The sequence below is a fragment of the Calonectris borealis genome, chromosome 6 (genome assembly GCF_964195595.1).
Source record: "Calonectris borealis chromosome 6, bCalBor7.hap1.2, whole genome shotgun sequence".
In the NCBI taxonomy this organism is placed as follows: domain Eukaryota; kingdom Metazoa; phylum Chordata; class Aves; order Procellariiformes; family Procellariidae; genus Calonectris; species Calonectris borealis.
Genome location: NC_134317.1, coordinates 31,215,455 through 31,234,132, shown reverse-complemented (window position 1 = coordinate 31,234,132; position 18,678 = coordinate 31,215,455). Strand labels below are relative to the sequence as shown.

General features: G+C 37.0%; 1 protein-coding gene across 2 annotated transcripts in view; it reads left to right on the top strand.

The window, feature by feature from the left end:
* Window positions 1-18,678, top strand: part of AOX1 (aldehyde oxidase 1) — a 43,639-nt gene that overhangs the window by 22,158 nt on the left and 2,803 nt on the right. For both annotated transcript variants that reach the window (XM_075153569.1, XM_075153568.1), the window contains exons 18-33: window positions 205-331; window positions 855-977; window positions 2,151-2,247; window positions 3,163-3,287; window positions 4,779-4,912; window positions 6,221-6,308; window positions 7,340-7,426; window positions 9,940-10,131; window positions 10,437-10,664; window positions 11,726-11,821; window positions 12,535-12,663; window positions 13,160-13,234; window positions 14,950-15,002; window positions 17,087-17,201; window positions 17,833-17,898; window positions 18,490-18,678. In XM_075153569.1, the coding sequence (XP_075009670.1) occupies window positions 205-331; window positions 855-977; window positions 2,151-2,247; window positions 3,163-3,287; window positions 4,779-4,912; window positions 6,221-6,308; window positions 7,340-7,426; window positions 9,940-10,131; window positions 10,437-10,664; window positions 11,726-11,821; window positions 12,535-12,663; window positions 13,160-13,234; window positions 14,950-15,002; window positions 17,087-17,201; window positions 17,833-17,898; window positions 18,490-18,678 (1,924 nt within the window). The remainder of the gene's footprint in view (window positions 1-204; window positions 332-854; window positions 978-2,150; window positions 2,248-3,162; window positions 3,288-4,778; window positions 4,913-6,220; window positions 6,309-7,339; window positions 7,427-9,939; window positions 10,132-10,436; window positions 10,665-11,725; window positions 11,822-12,534; window positions 12,664-13,159; window positions 13,235-14,949; window positions 15,003-17,086; window positions 17,202-17,832; window positions 17,899-18,489) is intronic.

Genomic DNA, 18,678 nt, shown 5'->3' with positions numbered 1-18,678 from the left:
AGAAACGAAGCAGGTTAGTAGAATTTTAAATTACCTTTGACCTGCACTTTTTTGCATGCCAGAGATAGAAGGAAAAGACATATCTGAACCTATGAGCAGATCCTGGCAGTACAAGAAGCATACCTCTATATTGTGTTCGCTTCCTCTGTGCAACACGTTGTAAAAGTAATGAATTACACTTCTCTCTTCCCATATCCTAATCAGATCTATAGATACCTCAGAGGCTCTAAAAGGAGCAGGTGTGTTCGATATCATAACAGCTCATGATGTACCAGCTTCAAACGAGTTTTACTACTCCAGTGATCCAGAGATTATATTTGCAAGAAATAAGGTATAACTACAATCTTTTTTTAACTGATTTTCTTCATTTTTACTGTTTTTCTTCAGATTTTTATAATGAAATTTTACTTGTTGACTCTTGAATTTCTGTATTGTGTGTATGTCAGGGAATCACTTTAGGCATACAACAAGGTAAATTCTTACAATTTTTTCCCACTCCCTTTTCAGCTTCAAGATAGCTGATGTGCATTATATTCTGCCTAGAGAAAAATATATAAATAAGAAGGATACAGATTAAACCTTACAAAACCGTCTGAGTTGTTGGAAGATTATATTTCATTGAAAGTTAGGCTCCCAAATCACTTATCCATTTTTGAATACTGTATTTTCCTTGATTCCCCAGTTATATTGGTATTTCTAATAATTTTTTAGCTTCCTGGATGATCTAAAAAATACAAAGATCCTCAAATTCTAAAAAGGAAACATGAATAGTGGTTACATGAAAGAGGAATATCAGCAGCACATGTGGGAATAATTTCAATCCACTGTTCTATTAAGTGTTGTGGTTTTTACAGGTGATTTGTGTGGGTCAGATTGTCTGTGCTGTGGTTGCGGATTCAGATGTTCATGCCAAACAAGCAGCTGCAAAAGTGAAGATAGAGTATGAAGTGCTGGAGCCAGTGATCTTAACAATTGAGGTACTAATAATTTCTTTTCTCTTTTTTTTTTTTTTGTTGTTTTATCTATATAATTAATGGAAGAAGCAGTTCACAGTCTTCACTTGCTTTTTAAACATGATTTTCTAAGGAAAGAAGATGAATATGAACTCCTGTTAATCAGTCCGTCAGTCTCCCTATAAATAACTTTTCAACCATTTGGATAATTTTGACCACTTGTGATAGATATGCAACAGTCTCAAAGGTAGTAAGGTCCCACGAGTTTCATAATAATAAATGTAAGAGTAGAAAAGAAGAACTGTCTTAATGTTCCCAGTGAGGAAAAGGAAATGAGCACACTGGTTGTTTATAATTCTTCTGGTAGCTACCAGCTGGTCAATCAATGTGTGTATATTGGCTGAATGATCAGCTCCTGATTATTTGTAGCATTTTGTATCTGTTGTCAGGCTAGCAAGTCAACAAAGTTAGGCTGGAGACATAGGAAGTATTGGGGGAATGTGAGGGGAAAGATGTTAGGGATATAGAACATTTTAGAAATGTGATGTGGGAGTCATAGGGGAAATGGACTTATGCTGGGTTAATGAGATGAGTGGAAGTAAGGAACTAAGGACATATTTGCAGGGTACCAGTATTAGTTCTGGTAGTCACTTTACAGCTTGTTTCTATAATGCGTGTAGGGTGTAACAAAACAGTCTTTCTGGTATAAAAAGAGCAGTCTCTTTTTAAAGACTGGCAAATATTACTAATATTTCATTATAGTTGAAACTCCAATGAAGTCTTATTAGAAATAAAGCAAAGCATACTTAATAAATAGATTTTACTTTTACTTAGTCCTTGTGATTTCTTCCCGTCTTAATGGCATCACTCTTTGGATGATGGGGTTGCATTCTTATTTTATACTCTATTCGTCACTTGCTAGATGTATGAGAGGGAAGAGCAGGTTGAATAAACTGCATTTCCTTCAGAAACTATCATCAGTAACACAAGATACATCAGGAAAGAATTGCTGGAACTGAATACACAAACTCATCAACAATGACAGTATAGTGATGAAATACAGTTGTTCATTGACTTTGGTAGCTGGTGATTCAAATCTCTGAAGAGAATGGTATTTCTCCTGAGAGTAAAATGCCACAACAAGCTGAGAACCTTTAAAATACTTTAAAAAACTATTTCTTTTTTTCTCCACCGCAGGAAGCTATAAAGCACAACTCGTTCTTTGAGCCAAAAAGAAAATTAGAACAAGGAAATGTTGATCAGGCATTTGAAACTGTTGATAATATAATTGAAGGTAAACTGCAGAATACATGTTGTCAGTATTTGGGTTTGTCTGTCTGTTCTTCAAGTCCCAGTTCTACCTTTTTTCGACATAGCCATTAGGCCTGAGAAAGCTCTTGGTCACCTGGGAGAAAGTGTGATTAAACCTGGTGGTCTTGTGGTCCTGCTACTATTCAAGCTTTCTGCATCCTCTGTCACTGAAACGGAATCACAGAATAATTAGGTTGGAAGGGGGTCATCTAGTCCAACCTCCTGCTTAAAGCAGATGCAGTTAGAGCAGGTTATAAGGGCCATGTCCAATCAGGTTTTGAATACCTCCAAAGATGGAGATTCCACAGCCTCTGTAGGCACCTCTTCCAATGTTTGACCACTTTCATGGTGAAACTTTTTTTTCTTATATCAAGTTGGAATTCCTTGTGTTCATTGCCTCTTATCCTTCCACTGTGCAGCTATGAGAACAGTCTGGCTCGCTCTTCTCTACACCCTCCTATTAGGTAGTTGTAGACAGCAATAAGCTCTCCCCTTAACCCTTTTCTTATGGATGAATAAATCTAGTTCTCTCAGCCTCTCCTGATACATCCTGTGGTCCAGCCCCCTTGACCATGTTGGTGGCCTTCTTCTTGACCTGGTCCAGTATGTCCATGCTTTGTTTAATTTATCTATGTTTTATTTAATATTGTCACCATTTGTAGGCAATATTGTTCCACTATTAATCAAGTTCTGTTGATGCCACTGGAACAACACCAATTTAATCCTGCAAGGAGTTTTATCTGTTTTTATTTTACATGTTGCTCCTTCATACAAGAAGGATCATAAGATTTGACACTGATTACCATAATTTACATGATGATGGGCAGTTAGTTCTTTCCTGGTTCATTTCTTCTGTCCTTTTCCCTCAGTAACACTTGTGTTTTTCTCTTTGGATCAGGGGAGATTCACATTGGGGGACAGGAACACTTTTACATGGAGACTCAGAGTGTGCTTGCCGTTCCAAAAGGAGAGGATAAAGAAATGGATGTGTATGTGTCAACACAGCATCCAGCAATTATTCAGGTAATACAGAGCATTCTCAGAGAAAGTGGTTGAACCTGCGACAATAGAGCTCTTCTAAGTTTGGTTTCCAAATTCATCTTAACAGTTTAGAAGCAGTAGGAACATGAAATTGCACATCTGGATTATCCAACAACAACAGCTGCTCTGTAGTACTGCTGTATCCTGATAAACACTGACCACTACACCGTGAGAATAGGAGGAAGTAAAAGTCACTTATTTTCCTTTGAACAAAGTATCTCATGTCCCACTATTGTAGGCATGAAAAACTTCTTGTGGAGTGCTGAGGCTACTCCATCCCTGTTAGCTTTCCATTGGGGTGAGGGGCAATCAGCACCCTGCAGAGTCAGAGTCTGCTGAGGGTTTGATCAATTCTAATAGCTGTAGGTGAGACTGCTGCTCCATGCCAAAAGCATAAGTGTAGAATGGTTTGGGTTTGAAGTAACCTTTAAAGATCATCTAATCCAACCCCCCTGCCATGGACAGGGTTATCTTTCAAGTTTCTCAAAGCCCTGTAAACCTGACCTGGAACACTTCCAATGATGGGGCATCTCCAACTTCTCTGGGCAACCTGTTCCAGTGTCTCACCATCCTCATTGTAAAAAATTTCTTCCTTATTCTTCCTTATGTCCAATCTAAACCTGTCCTCTTTCTTTAAAACCAATGCCGCTTGTCCTGTCAGTACAGGCGTTGGTAAAAAGTCTTTCTGTTTCTTATAAGCCCCCTTTATATATTGAAAGGCTACAATAAAGTCTCTCTGGAGCCTTCTCTTCTGCAGGCTGAACAACTCCAACTCTCTCAGCCTTTCTTCATAGGAAGAGGTGTTCCAGCCCTCTGATAATTTTCATGATGGTAAATGGTAAAGCAAATGCTGACATAGTGTACGGTCTACATAGCAATAGCTATGGTGTATGAGACTGATAGTATTTCAGACTCAGCACTGGCATTTTGTGTTCAAAGCCCAGTTCAGCTCCTTTTATCATTTCCATTATTGGAAATAGCTATTGGCTATTGCCAATAGCCAAGAAGCATGAAGAACTTTGTGTCTGAGAAAATCATCTGAAGCAAGAATATTCCTGACACTAGCAAGACCTTAGATTATTAAAAAACAAATGGTTTTATTTCAATTAAAAATTAAAATCAAATTTATGATCTTAGTAATAAAAATAATAAAAACTATTCTAATCCCTTTTTCTTATACCTGAAGCTTCTTACTGTTTAGATAACAAAATACAAGAGTATTATTCACTCCTGTCCATGGCCATTCCATAGTCTCCATGGTAGAGATTTTAAATGTGAACACTGCTGAGTGTTTGTTGCTATCTTTTTCTTGCTTTTTAACCTAGGCTAAAGGAAAAATTATTTTCATCTGATTTAAAAAAAAAAAAAACTAGTAACACCTATGGAACCCTTTTCTAGAAAAGGTTTTTATTTCAGAACCTAACTTTTAGGCTTAGTTTGAGTTGGCATAAAAGATTAAAAATGGTTTTACAGGAGATGGTAGCTGCAAGTTTAGGTGTTCCAGCCAACAGGATCATGTGCCACGTTAAACGAGTTGGTGGAGCTTTTGGTGGGAAACTCCTGAAAGCTGGCTTACTGGCATCAGTTGCTGCAGTGGCAGCAAACAAGTAAGTGCGGTATGTGTGTATTGGCATGTGAAGAGAAAATGGGGTGAACAAGTTTTGCATCTTGGCTAAAATGCTTTCTCCTTTCCCAATGTTGCTAGCCAAAAAGTCATAAATCCTGACTGTTCACATTTCATAAGACTGTTCAGTGCATTTCTTTGTTTTGTTTTGTTAAACTGCTTATGTTAAGCAGCTCTAGCCTCAACTAAATTAATGGGACTTGAAGAAATTGGTATTAGCATAAGCTAGAAATATTCTTGAAATGATTGAGCATTTCAAAAGGACCAGTCCCTAACTACTGAGGCTTTGTATGTACATTCAAAACATGACATTAACCATCCAACCAACCAACTTCACTGGCACAGCAGGATGCAGAAGGAAGAGTTCATGAGTGGAACTGCTTTTAAGAACAACTAGTTCTAGTTCAGTCCCCAACATCTTTCAGACAAAATTAGCTTAAATCTATTAGATACTATGTTTTTGCTGATACTACTTGAATTAGTTTAGGAACCTTAACACATAAAGCTCCATCCCACACCCTCCAAATTTGGCAGGATAATATTGGCAATTAGCTGTCAGGGGATAGTAACCTCTTTTATAAACATAACTAATTTGCTGCAGAATGCACATCAGGCTACGTCCTGTCTTAGCCAAAATCATCTTGTAATCTGAGTGGTTAACTCAATCCATTTCTCTTGTTACTACTGTCACTGTTGTATAAACTGCTCTTGATTATTTTTGGCCATGTTATCTGTGCTTTGGATTAACCAGGCCATGCTAAAAATAATCTTTCTTTATGGCTTAAACAATCTTTTTTTATTGTTAGGACTTTATTTTACATCTTATGTCCATTTTTTCAAAAGTAACTATTTTAAATGGTATTTGCATTTGTAGACTAATTTTCATATTTTTATTATTATCCATGTTTTGGTTTTATTCGAAGGCACCCTATTTCAGTACGATTCTGAATAGCTGAGGTGACTATTTCTTGCTTAAGGTTGAATGCTAACTGCTGTTAGCTCACTTAACACAGTTCAGTCTTAACACTGAAATAACGATTTCTTCAGAAGTTTGCACTGAGTTATCTTGTTGGCTTTCAAGAGATGAAATGAAAATTCTGACATGACTGTAAATACAGAAAAATATGAGCTCTGGACATAGCTTTAAGCATATATTTAAGCCTATTAAAGTTAAGTTTAATCTAAATGCATGTTTATATGTGTGGCTAGATCTGGATACATGACGAATAGCCATCTTGTTAATAACATCTCTTGTTTTGACTGAAATTTGACTTTTCTTTTGTTGATTTAGAACCAGCAGAGCAGTCCGTCTTATTCTGAGCCGAGGGGATGACATGTTAATCACTGGTGGACGACATCCTTTTGTTGGTAAATATAAAGTGAGTGCCACAAGAATTCAGTGAAAAAATACCTGCCCATATTCTGTGAATAAGCATTTCAGTGTTACTGGTTAATATTTGTTCTATTAATGAAAATGAGTATAATCAATTCAATTTTAAAACAAAACTGCTAGCCGAGAAACCAAGAGATAAAGTTGCTGTACAGCCCTTTCTCTGCTTCTGCATCAATCTCTGCAGGGTTTGGTTTTGTTTTGTTTTCTAGTCCCTTCATGTCCTTTTCCTTTTGTAGCTCTTTCTGTCTGTCTTTCTGGGAACAGGAAGCCAAGCTAGCTCAGACTTCTGCAAAGATTTATTTTAAACCGTCCATATGGTTAGGTTCACACAAAGGAGCAGCTAGTTTTTCACAGAAACAGTGTCATACAGGAAAAATCACCCTATGGAGGAAATTAATCTCTTCCCTGCTCACGCACTGTCATCAGTCATAACTATTCATTAGGATAATTTCTGCCTTCTTTTCCATCTCTACTACATAGGTAAAGTAAGAGAGGTTTTATAAGATGCTTTCCTTAAGTTGAAAATGAGCTGTAGCTCATGTTGAGAATTCAGGAACTATTAGTGGCAACAGGTGAAAAGAGAGATGTGAGATAAAGATAACATTTCTTCATTAAGAAAAACAAATGTCATACTCCATCTGCCAGACACTATTCTTACAGTCAGAGTGGGATTTGACTTTGTCTACAGTGAACATTCCTAGATGACACACTTACCAGCCGTCTCAGGCAATACACAGGAAGCCACTGGGCTTCCCTGCTTCTTCCTTTCCCAATGGGCTGATGTTGCTTGTTATATGCTGTACCTATACAGATCACAGATGCCAGGTGGGAAAGCTAATATCTTAGGAACATACTTTCTTTCTCTCTTGCCCTTCTATAGTTTCAGTGATGCTGCCCAGAAATGTAATACTGCAGTATGACCCTAATTGTGTAGGTTACATTCATTTTCAAAATATACAAGCACTGAAGAAATGAATGAATGAAAAAATCTAAATAGGTTATTGTTGATCCTTCTAGGTTGGCTTCATGAATGATGGTAGGATCAGAGCTGTGGATACCAAATATTACATTAATGGAGGATGCACCCCTGATGAATCTGTCCTGGTAAGATTTTATGAGCTGACAAATCTTATAACATGGAGGAATCATTAGCTGGAAAATGACGAAGGCCAAATTCCCTTGCACATGTATTGTTAATCATATAGCCTTTCGATGTAGGGACTGTGGGTTGTTGGAAAATCTACACATAGTAGTTTAACCTTTCCTTATTCAGTTTAGTGAAGCACTATACTAATTTTTGATATTTTCCTACGCATTCATTTCATGAATGGTTTCTCAGGCTTATTTTCCCATTATAAACATGTCAGCTAACAATGTATTCCTTTTAAAATACATATTACCTGCATTTGTGCCTGCCTAAAGCTTTATGTCTACAAGGCTGGGAAGACCTTTCTTAGCCTTCAGAAAATTCATAGTGATAGTTGTCCTGTTACTATCTCTATGCATTTCTGTACTGGGTCTGCATTTATTGTGCTGTATACCTCAGTTCCTCACGTATAGGTCTGCAAAGTATAAAATGTTGCTTGCTTTAATATTAGTCGCTAACTATTTGTGTTTGCATAGGCTATTTTAGCTGTAACTGAAAAGTTTGTTAAGGTTACTACCCCTCATCTGCTTGTCATTGCTCCACCTATGGGTATTTTCTGCACTCTGAAATCTGTCAGTGTAACTGCCCATGCTATTGCTGCCTAACTTGGTTCTGAAAAATAACAAATAACCTGGGTTAGAAAAAAATCCATGATTAAAAGTATGTACATTAATGCAGATCACATGTCAGAACCATCTTAAGATGAAATTCTACAATGATACACTTAAGCTGGTGGACCTCGAATTGGAGGCAGTGATAACCAACTGAGTAACCTTTCCACCCAACTCAGCTGCAGCTGGAATAGCACATGTGATAACAGTCTAACTCTCTAACATAACTCCCTAGTTAATTAGATCAATAACCAGTGGTCTAGCGGTGTGATTCCATTTGATTCTATCAGTATAGCATTAATAATTCAACACTTTTAAAAGGAGAAATAGGTTTACTGGAAATAAAATCATAAGCTTTACCAAACTTACAGTCCAGTTATTTTTTCTGGGCCAGTGTGACTTATCTGTGTGTCCCCAAGACAGTATTTTGGGATTTATTCTTTCTTTAGAGAGGACCTTATTCTATGGGAGCTTACCCCTAGAGAGAGCCAAGATGCTTGATGCCCATCCTAATAAAGACTGGTCTTTCAGCATGGGAGTTGAATACCAATAATCTATGCTTAACTTAGTTATTGTTCAGTCAACAATTAATAATATGTTTTAATCTCTGTGATTGCATCAAGATTAGAACAGACATTTCTGGGAAGAAACTTTGGCATAGCTAAGGGTTGTATTATAACAATACATAGTATTAACTCTGATTTATCAATAACCCTCTTAAGGCTGATCAGCTTCACACACATACTTTCTCTGAAGTCCATAAAAGTTGTTGTCATAATCAAAAAACTCCAAAATATAATTCTTTTGTTTTTATTCTGCAAATAACATTTTGATTTATATTTCCAAATGAAAAGGTAGCATTATATGACATTATTCATATGCATAGTTATTACAGCAAAATTATCTTCAGTTGTTTCTATGCAGAAATGTTTTGAAGTTTATTGTTTAAAGCTCAGTGGGAACAGTAGGAATACAGGCTTAAATTTGCCGTTCTGAGAAATCTACTTAATATTGAAAAGAACCAGTGGCCTCTTCATGAGGCATCAAAACATTTTTTTAACTTATTTATTTATTTTGATACTGACTCATAGAGCCTAATTTGAGGTATCTAATGTGGGATTTTCCTTTTCTTGTGGTTTTGCATGTGTCATGTGAAATCTCTAAAAGAAAAATGTAAAAACCAGAAGACACTGTAGACTGCAGTACGTATGCTTTCTGGTGGAACTAAACCTTAACTGTGAATTTCCATAGGACATGATAATTCAGAATGCTTTCATCAGTTCCTTTCACAGCTCCTATTGCTCTAAATCTAATCTGCCTATTTTTAGTTCTGTGTGGCTTTTGATATCGAGGTAGAATCATAGAATAGTTTGGGTTGGAAGGGACCTTTAAAGGTCAGCAAGTCCAACCCCCCTGCCATGGGCAGGGACATCTTCAACTAGAGTCCTGATCAACCTGACCTTGAATGTTTCCAGAGATGGAGCATCTACCACCTCTCCGGGCAACCTGTTCCAGTGTTTTGCCACCCTCATTGTGAAAAAATTAGGAACAAAATCAATTGTAAAATGAAGTATCTGTTACATCCTTAACCACTGACCAGCACTCAACTACTACTAACTACTATATGAGCTGTGTTCTGTGAATATCAAAAACGAACTGAAAACTAATACGAGAAATGTATTAATAAAGTCTGTATGTGTGCATAAGAGTATTCTTACTACCAGTGATTGACAGAAACCCAATTTTAAAGCTAATTGTCTCAAGTTAAGGTCTTTATATGAGACGAGGAAGATTTAAATGTGAATTTGAAAGAAGCACTGTTCTGACATTTAACTATACCTGTTTGTCCCCTATCTCAGGTAGCAGAAGTATCCTTATTAAAAATGGACAATGCATACAAGATTCCCAACTTGAGATGCTGGGCTTATGTCTGCAAAACAAACTTGCCATCAAACACAGCATTCCGAGGGTTTGGCTTTCCCCAGTCAGCACTGGTGACAGAAACTTGGATAACAGGAATTGCAGATAAAACCGGTTTATCACCAGAAAAGGTGATGAAATGAAGGCATCTTCTCTCCTGAAATGAAGTCTATGCAGTTGGAAAGTTAAAACTCTTTAGATTAGCTCAACTGTTTGAACAAATCTTTTCTAAGTCAAACATAATTTGTGCTAAAATTAATATTTTTTTTTTAATCAACGTCTGGTTGTTGAACGAATAGTATGCTCTTACAAACGGAACCAAACTGGTAATTGTTCAAAAAACATATAGTAATCTTCTTGTTGTCTACTAGTCCCCCCAAATAGTCAGTCTGCCTTTAACAGGATTTTGTAATAACTGTTAATTTTATTATTTCAGGTTAGGGAAATAAATATGTATAAGGAGAACAAGGAGACACACTACAAACAAGAGCTTGATCCACAAAACTTAATTCGGTGTTGGAACGAATGTATGGAGAAATCTGCATACTACAGTCGAAAAACAGCTGTCAATGAATTTAACAAACAAAATTACTGGAAGAAAAAGGGGATTGCCATCATACCAATGAAGTTTCCATTTGGACTAGGCACACGTTATCTTTCTCAGGTTAGTTTCTTTAAAGAATAAGTGAGATAAGCTTTTTATCCATAGAAGATTACAGTTAGGATACAGAATACCTTAGGATACAAAATGTGTTATCGTTCAACTTCTGCAAAACTATCATCCTCCTAATAGTTGTTCCCTGAAGGCTACACTAGCTTCTAGCCCTCTTCCAGCTGAGATCAAAGTTGTTTGGTTTTCAGGACCCAGGCAGCTTGGACCCTGCCTACTTAAAGGCCAGTTCCATCTCTTGTGATGTGGTATTGGTATAGATGAGTTGAACACTTTTATGAAAATTTTTGAAGACTGATGGCAAAGTGTTTATTGGATAAGTTATCCATTCTAGAAATAGCTCTGACTGACCATGGGGGTACTATGGGATGCTGTTCTTAAAGACTTAAACCTTTGATGTCATCAAAGACTAAGTTTAAGGAAGAAAAGAAGTACAGTAGTATTTTTGGTCTTTGTATTTTCTTTAATGTAGATGTCCAGTGCTTTGGAATAGACAGCATTTTATCAATTGAAAATTAATTGACTGACTTGTATCATATCAAATTGGCTGTCTCTGTTCAAGACTAAAGTCACAGGGTCTTTGTAGTCTACAGTGCTGCTTCCAACTGAGTCCAGGAGGAAAATCTCATTCAGAACCTTCCTCCTGTGTCTAATGCTGACAGCCTGCCCAACCCATGCAGTTGAAAACCCTATGTTCAAAGGCTCCCAAACATCAATGAGAGAGAAAATGGAACTTGCAGCCATTTGCATGTACAGCCACTAGTGAGGGAGGTCCCCCAGCTTCTTTTGGAACCATTGAGATACTGTTGCCAGGTGTAGATTTATTTCAGGATCTAGCAACAGAAAAAGCAGACCTCCAATGATTTGTATCTTTTGCTTTTGAAGTTCATTATAGAAAAAGAACAGGGACAAATTTTGCCTTCTATTCAAAAGCATTAAACAGATAAATTGAAATAAACTTCAAAACTGTGTCTGTCTTTTTTGATTCATCAATTCATTACCGTATACAACACATTTCTCGCTAATCTAATCTTGATTTTGTTTTTCTTTTTTAGGCTGCTGCTCTGGTTCATATTTATACTGATGGGTCTGTGCTTCTGACACATGGTGGAATTGAAATGGGGCAGGGTATTCATACAAAAATGATCCAGGTAACAAATGATCTGAACAAATATTACCTTGTGCTTTATCTGTCATGCAGATAAACATTGTGAAGGTTTTCTTCTTGGTTAGTTAGTGTACCAGTAAGACAGTTTCTTTATCAGCATAGCCACTGCTTCTTTGCATTGATAGAGTTAGAAAGAAAAGATGCCTTCATTAAGAGTCATAGAGACAGCAGGAAGAAAAAAAAGAGATTTTTTTTGTTTTTATTCTTCCAATGGTATGTGAAGAGGCTTATTAGAAATAAGATTTTCTGAGGCTGATTCCATAAAACCCACGGTAAAAAAAGACAGTCAGTATTCAGATTAGTATACAGTCCAGATGATATTATTATGATCATATTTGTTTAATGGATAATTGAGAGACAGATTTGTAAAGATATTTATCAAGTCAATGAAAGCTTGGGATCTGGGCCTGCATAATTTGCCCTAAGTCATTCAGGATATAAGTAGCAAAATCAGGAATCAAATGTTGGACTCCAGAGCCTCAATCTGGAGTTTGAGTACAGCTAAAACATTGCCTTTCTTTTCTGTTTCTTCGTACTGACAAACTGGGCAGAATGATTTCAGCTGGAGGTTGGAAGCAGACTTGCTAAAACTTTATCTTTCCTGGTATCACTGACTTCTAGCAAGTACTGGGGAACTGTTGGAGTGTTGAGGATGTTTCTAAAACAGAGAAGAATACGTTGTTCTTCCTGTAACAGGTTGCGAGTCGGGAATTGAACATCCCCATGTCATGTATTCACTTCTGTGAAACAAGCACAACAACTGTTCCTAATGCATGTGCCTCAGTAGGATCTGCAGGGACAGATGTCAATGGCATGGCTGTGAAGGTAAATAGTATTTAGTTTAACAAAACACCCTATCCCTCGTGGTATTTAATGCCTGCCAAAATTTAAGCATTAATGATCCCATAGAAATCAAGTTTGAGATTACCAATAATACCACTGGAGATTGCCAAGAAGAAACATGACTTGTTGACAGTTTCTCAGTAATGGTGCTTATGAGTTTTCAGAATATGATCTGAGCTTTCCCCAAAAGGCTTGTTTGACAAAATCCTTGTTTCATCTAACAAACTAACTAGTCCCATACAAAATTTGTATCCTGTTCCTGTTCTAAATCTACTGATTCATGCAGATTCCAGCCCTTGTAACTTAACCCTTTATAAGGATTGTGTCTGTGCAGTTAAAATGACACCTCCTACCATACTTTTTCAAACCAAGATGACAGTAAAGCATATACTAATTAAGTACTAACTAGAACATATTTTGAATAGAACCAAATATATCTGTGTTAATTTTGTGTTATATTCTCCTGACTTTTCGCCAGGATGCTTGCCAAACTCTTCTGAAACGCCTGCAGCCTATCATCAACAAGAACCCCAAAGGGACCTGGAATGATTGGGTAAAAGACATGTGAATACTACTAAATGTGTTCCGTGTGCTTGCAGAAATTGTGATATATGTATTGTAGTCTATCAGTCTGCTCAGCCTAATAATCCTAAAGTTAAAAACTGCAGAAACAGGTTATTTCCCAGAAAGATGGAGTGTGGGTGTTTGTTTTTGATATGTGGGAAACAATCCCCAGATCATATCTAGTTGGAAAGGAGGGAAAGCTATCTGTGAAGTCACATTTGGAGGCACAGAAGTTTTTAATATACAAAAAATATCAGCTTGTGCAATAACATAACCCAGCCCAGCTTACCCTCGGACAAGCTGTTGCCAAAAGATTGTGAGGGAATATGTGTCAGTTTTCCTACATGGCTGGTTTGTTATTTTTACCAAATCAATAAAGAGAAGCCTTCTCAACCTCTTCCTTCCATCTCTCTCCCATATGCAGTATATTACAGAACTGCAAAAACAGTAGCAGGAATCATTGCTCCCATTGCTCTAATATGTAATTAGTTATAATATTAGTTACATTTGCAGTGGAGTAGTACAGAAGTAGTGCTATTTATAGAAATTACCCCTGTCTGGTGCCCACTTGAAACTGGAATAGAATTTTAGGGCTAGAAACTGAATTTTCTTAACTAAAAGCTTTCTGCTGTAATACCAACTATTTTTATGAAGATATGGCTAGGAATCTAGTCCTATGTATTGAGATGTTAAAAGAAAACCTGTTACGTCGTCTTGTCCGGTATTGCTTGTTATCTATGGCCTAATGAAAAGGACAATCCCTGCCTGGAGGCATTTACAGATCCAGTACACTAGGGTGTTTCTTCTCGAGTGATTAAATACTACAACAACTGCAAAAAAGTAAACACTTTCTTGGCAGTAGTAATTCCTAGCAATAGCAAATAATATTTAAATACATGTGGTAACTTGATAACTGACAGCTATGTATGCAAAGATAAAATCCAGTTCTCGTCTAACAGGTACCAAATTAATTTGGATAATTCAGACACACCCATAATATTAGCAGAAATAGCTGACCTAAGAAAGAATATTAATATATGCAGAGAAGTAATTTTACATCTTGCAAAGTCAGTAAGTTACAGGTAATTAAAAATAAAATTAAAACAAACAAACCAACAAAAACAAACAAAAAAAACCCAACTAAAAACTTATTGACCTGTAAACTGAGTAAATCTAAAATGAGAATCACTGAAAGGGAATACGTTTAGGACCTCATACTGTCATTTTTATCACTGGCAGAAGTGGTAAAATGCAAAGAGCATTTCTCTTGTCAACTGTCATTTTTGTGCAAATAGGTCATGCAGATCTTTTATCTCAGTGACTTATCAACCAGATCTGTTCAATTGACAAAGAGGGATCCATTTCTATTGAAATTGAGCAGAAAAATTGAGCAGGGCCCTTTCTGACTATGGCATTACGAGTAATAAAGATTCTGCAAGAACACCACTGTTGGCAGTTCTATTCCTTATTGTATTGCCAAAAAAAATTCAGATTGCTCCTCGAAAGGGGGTTTAGTTCTACAGTATTAGGCCCCATGTGCAGCTAAACATACTTAACTCAGCTTTCTTTACAGTTTGTTACAGTTTGGTTTTTAAGTAAATATATGTAAATAATTAAATATATGTAAATTAAGTAAATATATGTATGCTGTGTTCCTTCCTGACTCCTTCCTTGGTTTACTACAAACACTGCTCTATTTTACAGATTAAAGAAGCTTTTGAACAGAGTGTAAGTCTTTCAGCTACTGGCTACTTTAGGTAATATATTTTTGTTCCTTAAAAATGCATAGGTTAGACCGGGACTGATTTCTGAAGATAACCAATGCTGTGAATAGAAGATCCTGTCCAATAGTTCCTTCTTATGGCTCAGCTTATGTTTTATGTCATTCTTTGATATATGGGGGGTTGGAATATAAAGTTGAATTGCTAATTTATGCCTAGCCCTGTGTGGACTCTCTAGAAAGTATCAAAAGAATACTTCGTCCCATCTTTGCTCCATGATTTGGCCATTAGCGAAGGAGAAAGCATCAAGAAAGTGATTGCTGCCCATAACAGTAGATGTGCAAAGTAGAATATAGTTTGTTTACTGGAGGCTGTATTGCTATAAGGTATAAATATTGTTGTACTACAAATTATTTACACTTTTACCCACAAACATGATCACATCAAGTTGCATGACAGGAAGAACGAGTGGCAGCGTTAGAATATTTATCCAGCACAGACCTGTAATTAGCAACCAGGTGCACTTGTGGAAAATTAGGACCATTTAATTCTAGATCTGAACCTTAAGGTTATTTCTCTTTAGAGGAAGGAGAATTTAAAACATCTGGTTGAGTTTAAGAGAAAGCTCATGGTGGGTTTTTTTTTTTAAAAAACTAACTCAGGAATCAGATGCCATGATTCAACACTAATTGAAAGCTAGGGGGGTACTTAGTGCTCACATGAGAAGTGCGGTTGCTCACTGATCCTAGTTTTGGAGTCATTGTTTTGACCTCTTTGCTTCTGGAGCCTCACAAAATTCCCACCATATGTACTCTTAGATATGGATTTATTCACAACAACATACTATTGTACGACACAGTGATCCCTACTGCTCTCTCTCAGTGCAGTCTCGTGGTCCTTTTACTCTGAATTCTTTCACAGTGTTTATAAAGAACCAGAAAGGAAAAATTCCTGTGCTATAACTCAGGTGGGATTCAAAACAAAGCTTTTCTTTTTGCCTGCTGTGCCTTCTATCTTCTCTCCCTCCACCTGTATTTACCTACTTATCAGTAGGAACTTTTCAGGTATTCAGGCAGTCTGGAGTAAGTTGAAGAGGCACTTTGCAAACCCATACTTATTTAAAACACTGAGAAAAGTGTTGAGCCCAAACAAAATGTTCCTTCCTGCTGTTAAGTCTGTTCAAGTACGTTTTCTTCTTATGCAGCCCTTTAGGAATGTTGATATCTCCAAAGCAATGAGCAACAGTCATAGTTTGCTACTGACATTTAATGGTGTCCAAAAACATCTGCAGATCCCTGAGCCTCAAATCCTGTATTGATCTAGTTCTTATCCAGTCATGTTCTCCACATCCAAGAATCTCAAAGCCAGCTGAGGTAGATGGGATGTGAGAAGTGGAATATGTGGATTTTGTGTATTGCTTTTTCAATGCATGTTCAATGCTCTGAATTATACTATAATTGTTTTATGGGGTATAATTTTAAATATGCTCAACAAAGACATTTCAGTCATATGTGGTCAGAAAATATGCCTTGGTCACATAGTTCAGATGATTTGGAGATACCGCATTTCACTGTCCTCTTGTGTCCATTGAATTTACCCTGTCAGTCCTGACTACTATAATGTCCTTAGTTAGTCACACTCCCTTCTAAGTCATTACACCTTTATTTCAATACTCCTGTTTTAACCCTCTCACTCATTCTGTAGGCAGTTTCTGTAATTTTAACTCTTTCATTTATCTCTTGTAAATTATTCTTTCATGGGTCCTGACCAATTTTCCTCCCTTTTTCTGAATTCCCTTATGTGCTATTACCTCAGCAACCATTACCCTAAATTTGTATTCTGTACTTGATTACCATGTCTTTATTAGTATATTTCTGGGATTATGCTGGTTATAGTCTCCTGAACTGAAATAGCTTGCTTGTCTGCTAGATTTTATATAAATACCAGCTCCATCAAACCTAAACTACTATTGCTCTGTGGGATTTCATGGAACTTAACTCTTGGGCTTCTGACCTCAAGATTTCACTTGAAGTAGTTTCAAACTTTCATGTGCTCATCTGCTTTGTTATGATGCAAACACTCATTAATTTTCTTCTTGCGGACTTTGTTTCTTCCATCAGAGGTTACAATGAAAACATGGATTGGGAGAAAGGGGAAGGACAGCCATTCACGTATTTTCTTTATGGAGCTGCTTGTTCAGAGGTTGAAATTAACTGTCTAACAGGAGATCACAAGGTAGTAACTGAGTGTCATGGAAATTTTGTAAATAATGTGAATGAGGTTTGTTTGTATCACCAGATGCTCCAACAACATTCAGGTTTTGCATTAATAAGTCACCTGTCTTCACATGATAGTAAATATATCAACAGTGTAAATGCAAATTACAGGTGGAGCAGAATGAAAGCTGTGCAGTGTTAACCAGCTTTTGGCACATCTGTATTAATGTCATATGAGTTCACCTTTTGGGTTATGGCAGATATCTGACATGTTCTTTGCTTGTTTTCTCCCTGTTTGCCAGCAGAGCTAAATATTCTATTTCCAGGTTTTTAACCACCTAGACAGTTAAATGTCACAGATTTCTGGTCATATGCCCTCTATCTGTACTTATTTATGTGGGGATTTCCTTGTGCAATGGGAAAAATCTGGCAGGGCTGTCTCTGGCTAAACTTCTGTTAAAGTTGAGACAAGCCCATTTTGCTTGTAATGGGGTATTGGAAATTACTTTGAAATTGTGTACACGGAGGGGCCATCTGCTAAGACTCTAGGTCTTAGTATATATTACTGAATATCAACTCTAACCCACATGTTCTAATGCCTCCACTCCATGCATCTCTTTCAGTAATATGCATTTGAATTTTATTGACAGAACCTCAGAACAGACATTGTTATGGACATTGGATGCAGCATAAATCCAGCTGTGGATATAGGACAGGTAGGTGCCAAGAATTTCCTGCTGTCTATTACACTGATAGCCTTACCTGAAGTGAAGATTACCTCATTAATTCAGAAAATGTTAATTTCTTATTAGATAATGTTGTAAGTCATAGATCATATTAGAAGGTCCTTTACTTGTAGACTTGCCCCATTTGAGTCAGGTTCTGAGCTTTGTAGATGTCAACAAAGCTTGAATTTTACCCATGGTGTCAACCTGTAGTACCTTCTGTATGTATATATGCCCACTATCTGCTGATCTTAAATCCTGTTTGTGATCTACAGTCTCCAAATTCTCCTGTTGTTTGACCTGCCTTCCCCACTTGATAGCAGGGAAACACTTTTCTTCATTGCAGGCTGGTACACAGATCTCATCATTTTCGTCATGAAAGCGTTTGTCTCTGCCTGGTATGAGAGAGGAGTGTGAAAGCTTTTCCCATCATGGTAGCCCCAAAATGTTGAAGAATTCCATTAGGCAAACAGGAAAGAAAATGGTCTTCTAACAGCTAGTGATACAAATCGGTTCTTGCCAAAGTTTTACCCATTTTACCAAGCATGAGAATGTAAATGCTGTTTCTTTTCTTATTTAAAGATTGAAGGTGCCTTTGTTCAAGGCATTGGACTATACACAATGGAGGAATTAAAGTACTCTCCAGAAGGAGCCCTCTATACTCGGGGTCCAGATCAGTATAAGATCCCTGCTGTTTGTGATATTCCAGAACAGTTTAGTGTTTCCCTGCTGTCAGCTTCCCAAAATCCTTATGCCATCTATGCATCCAAG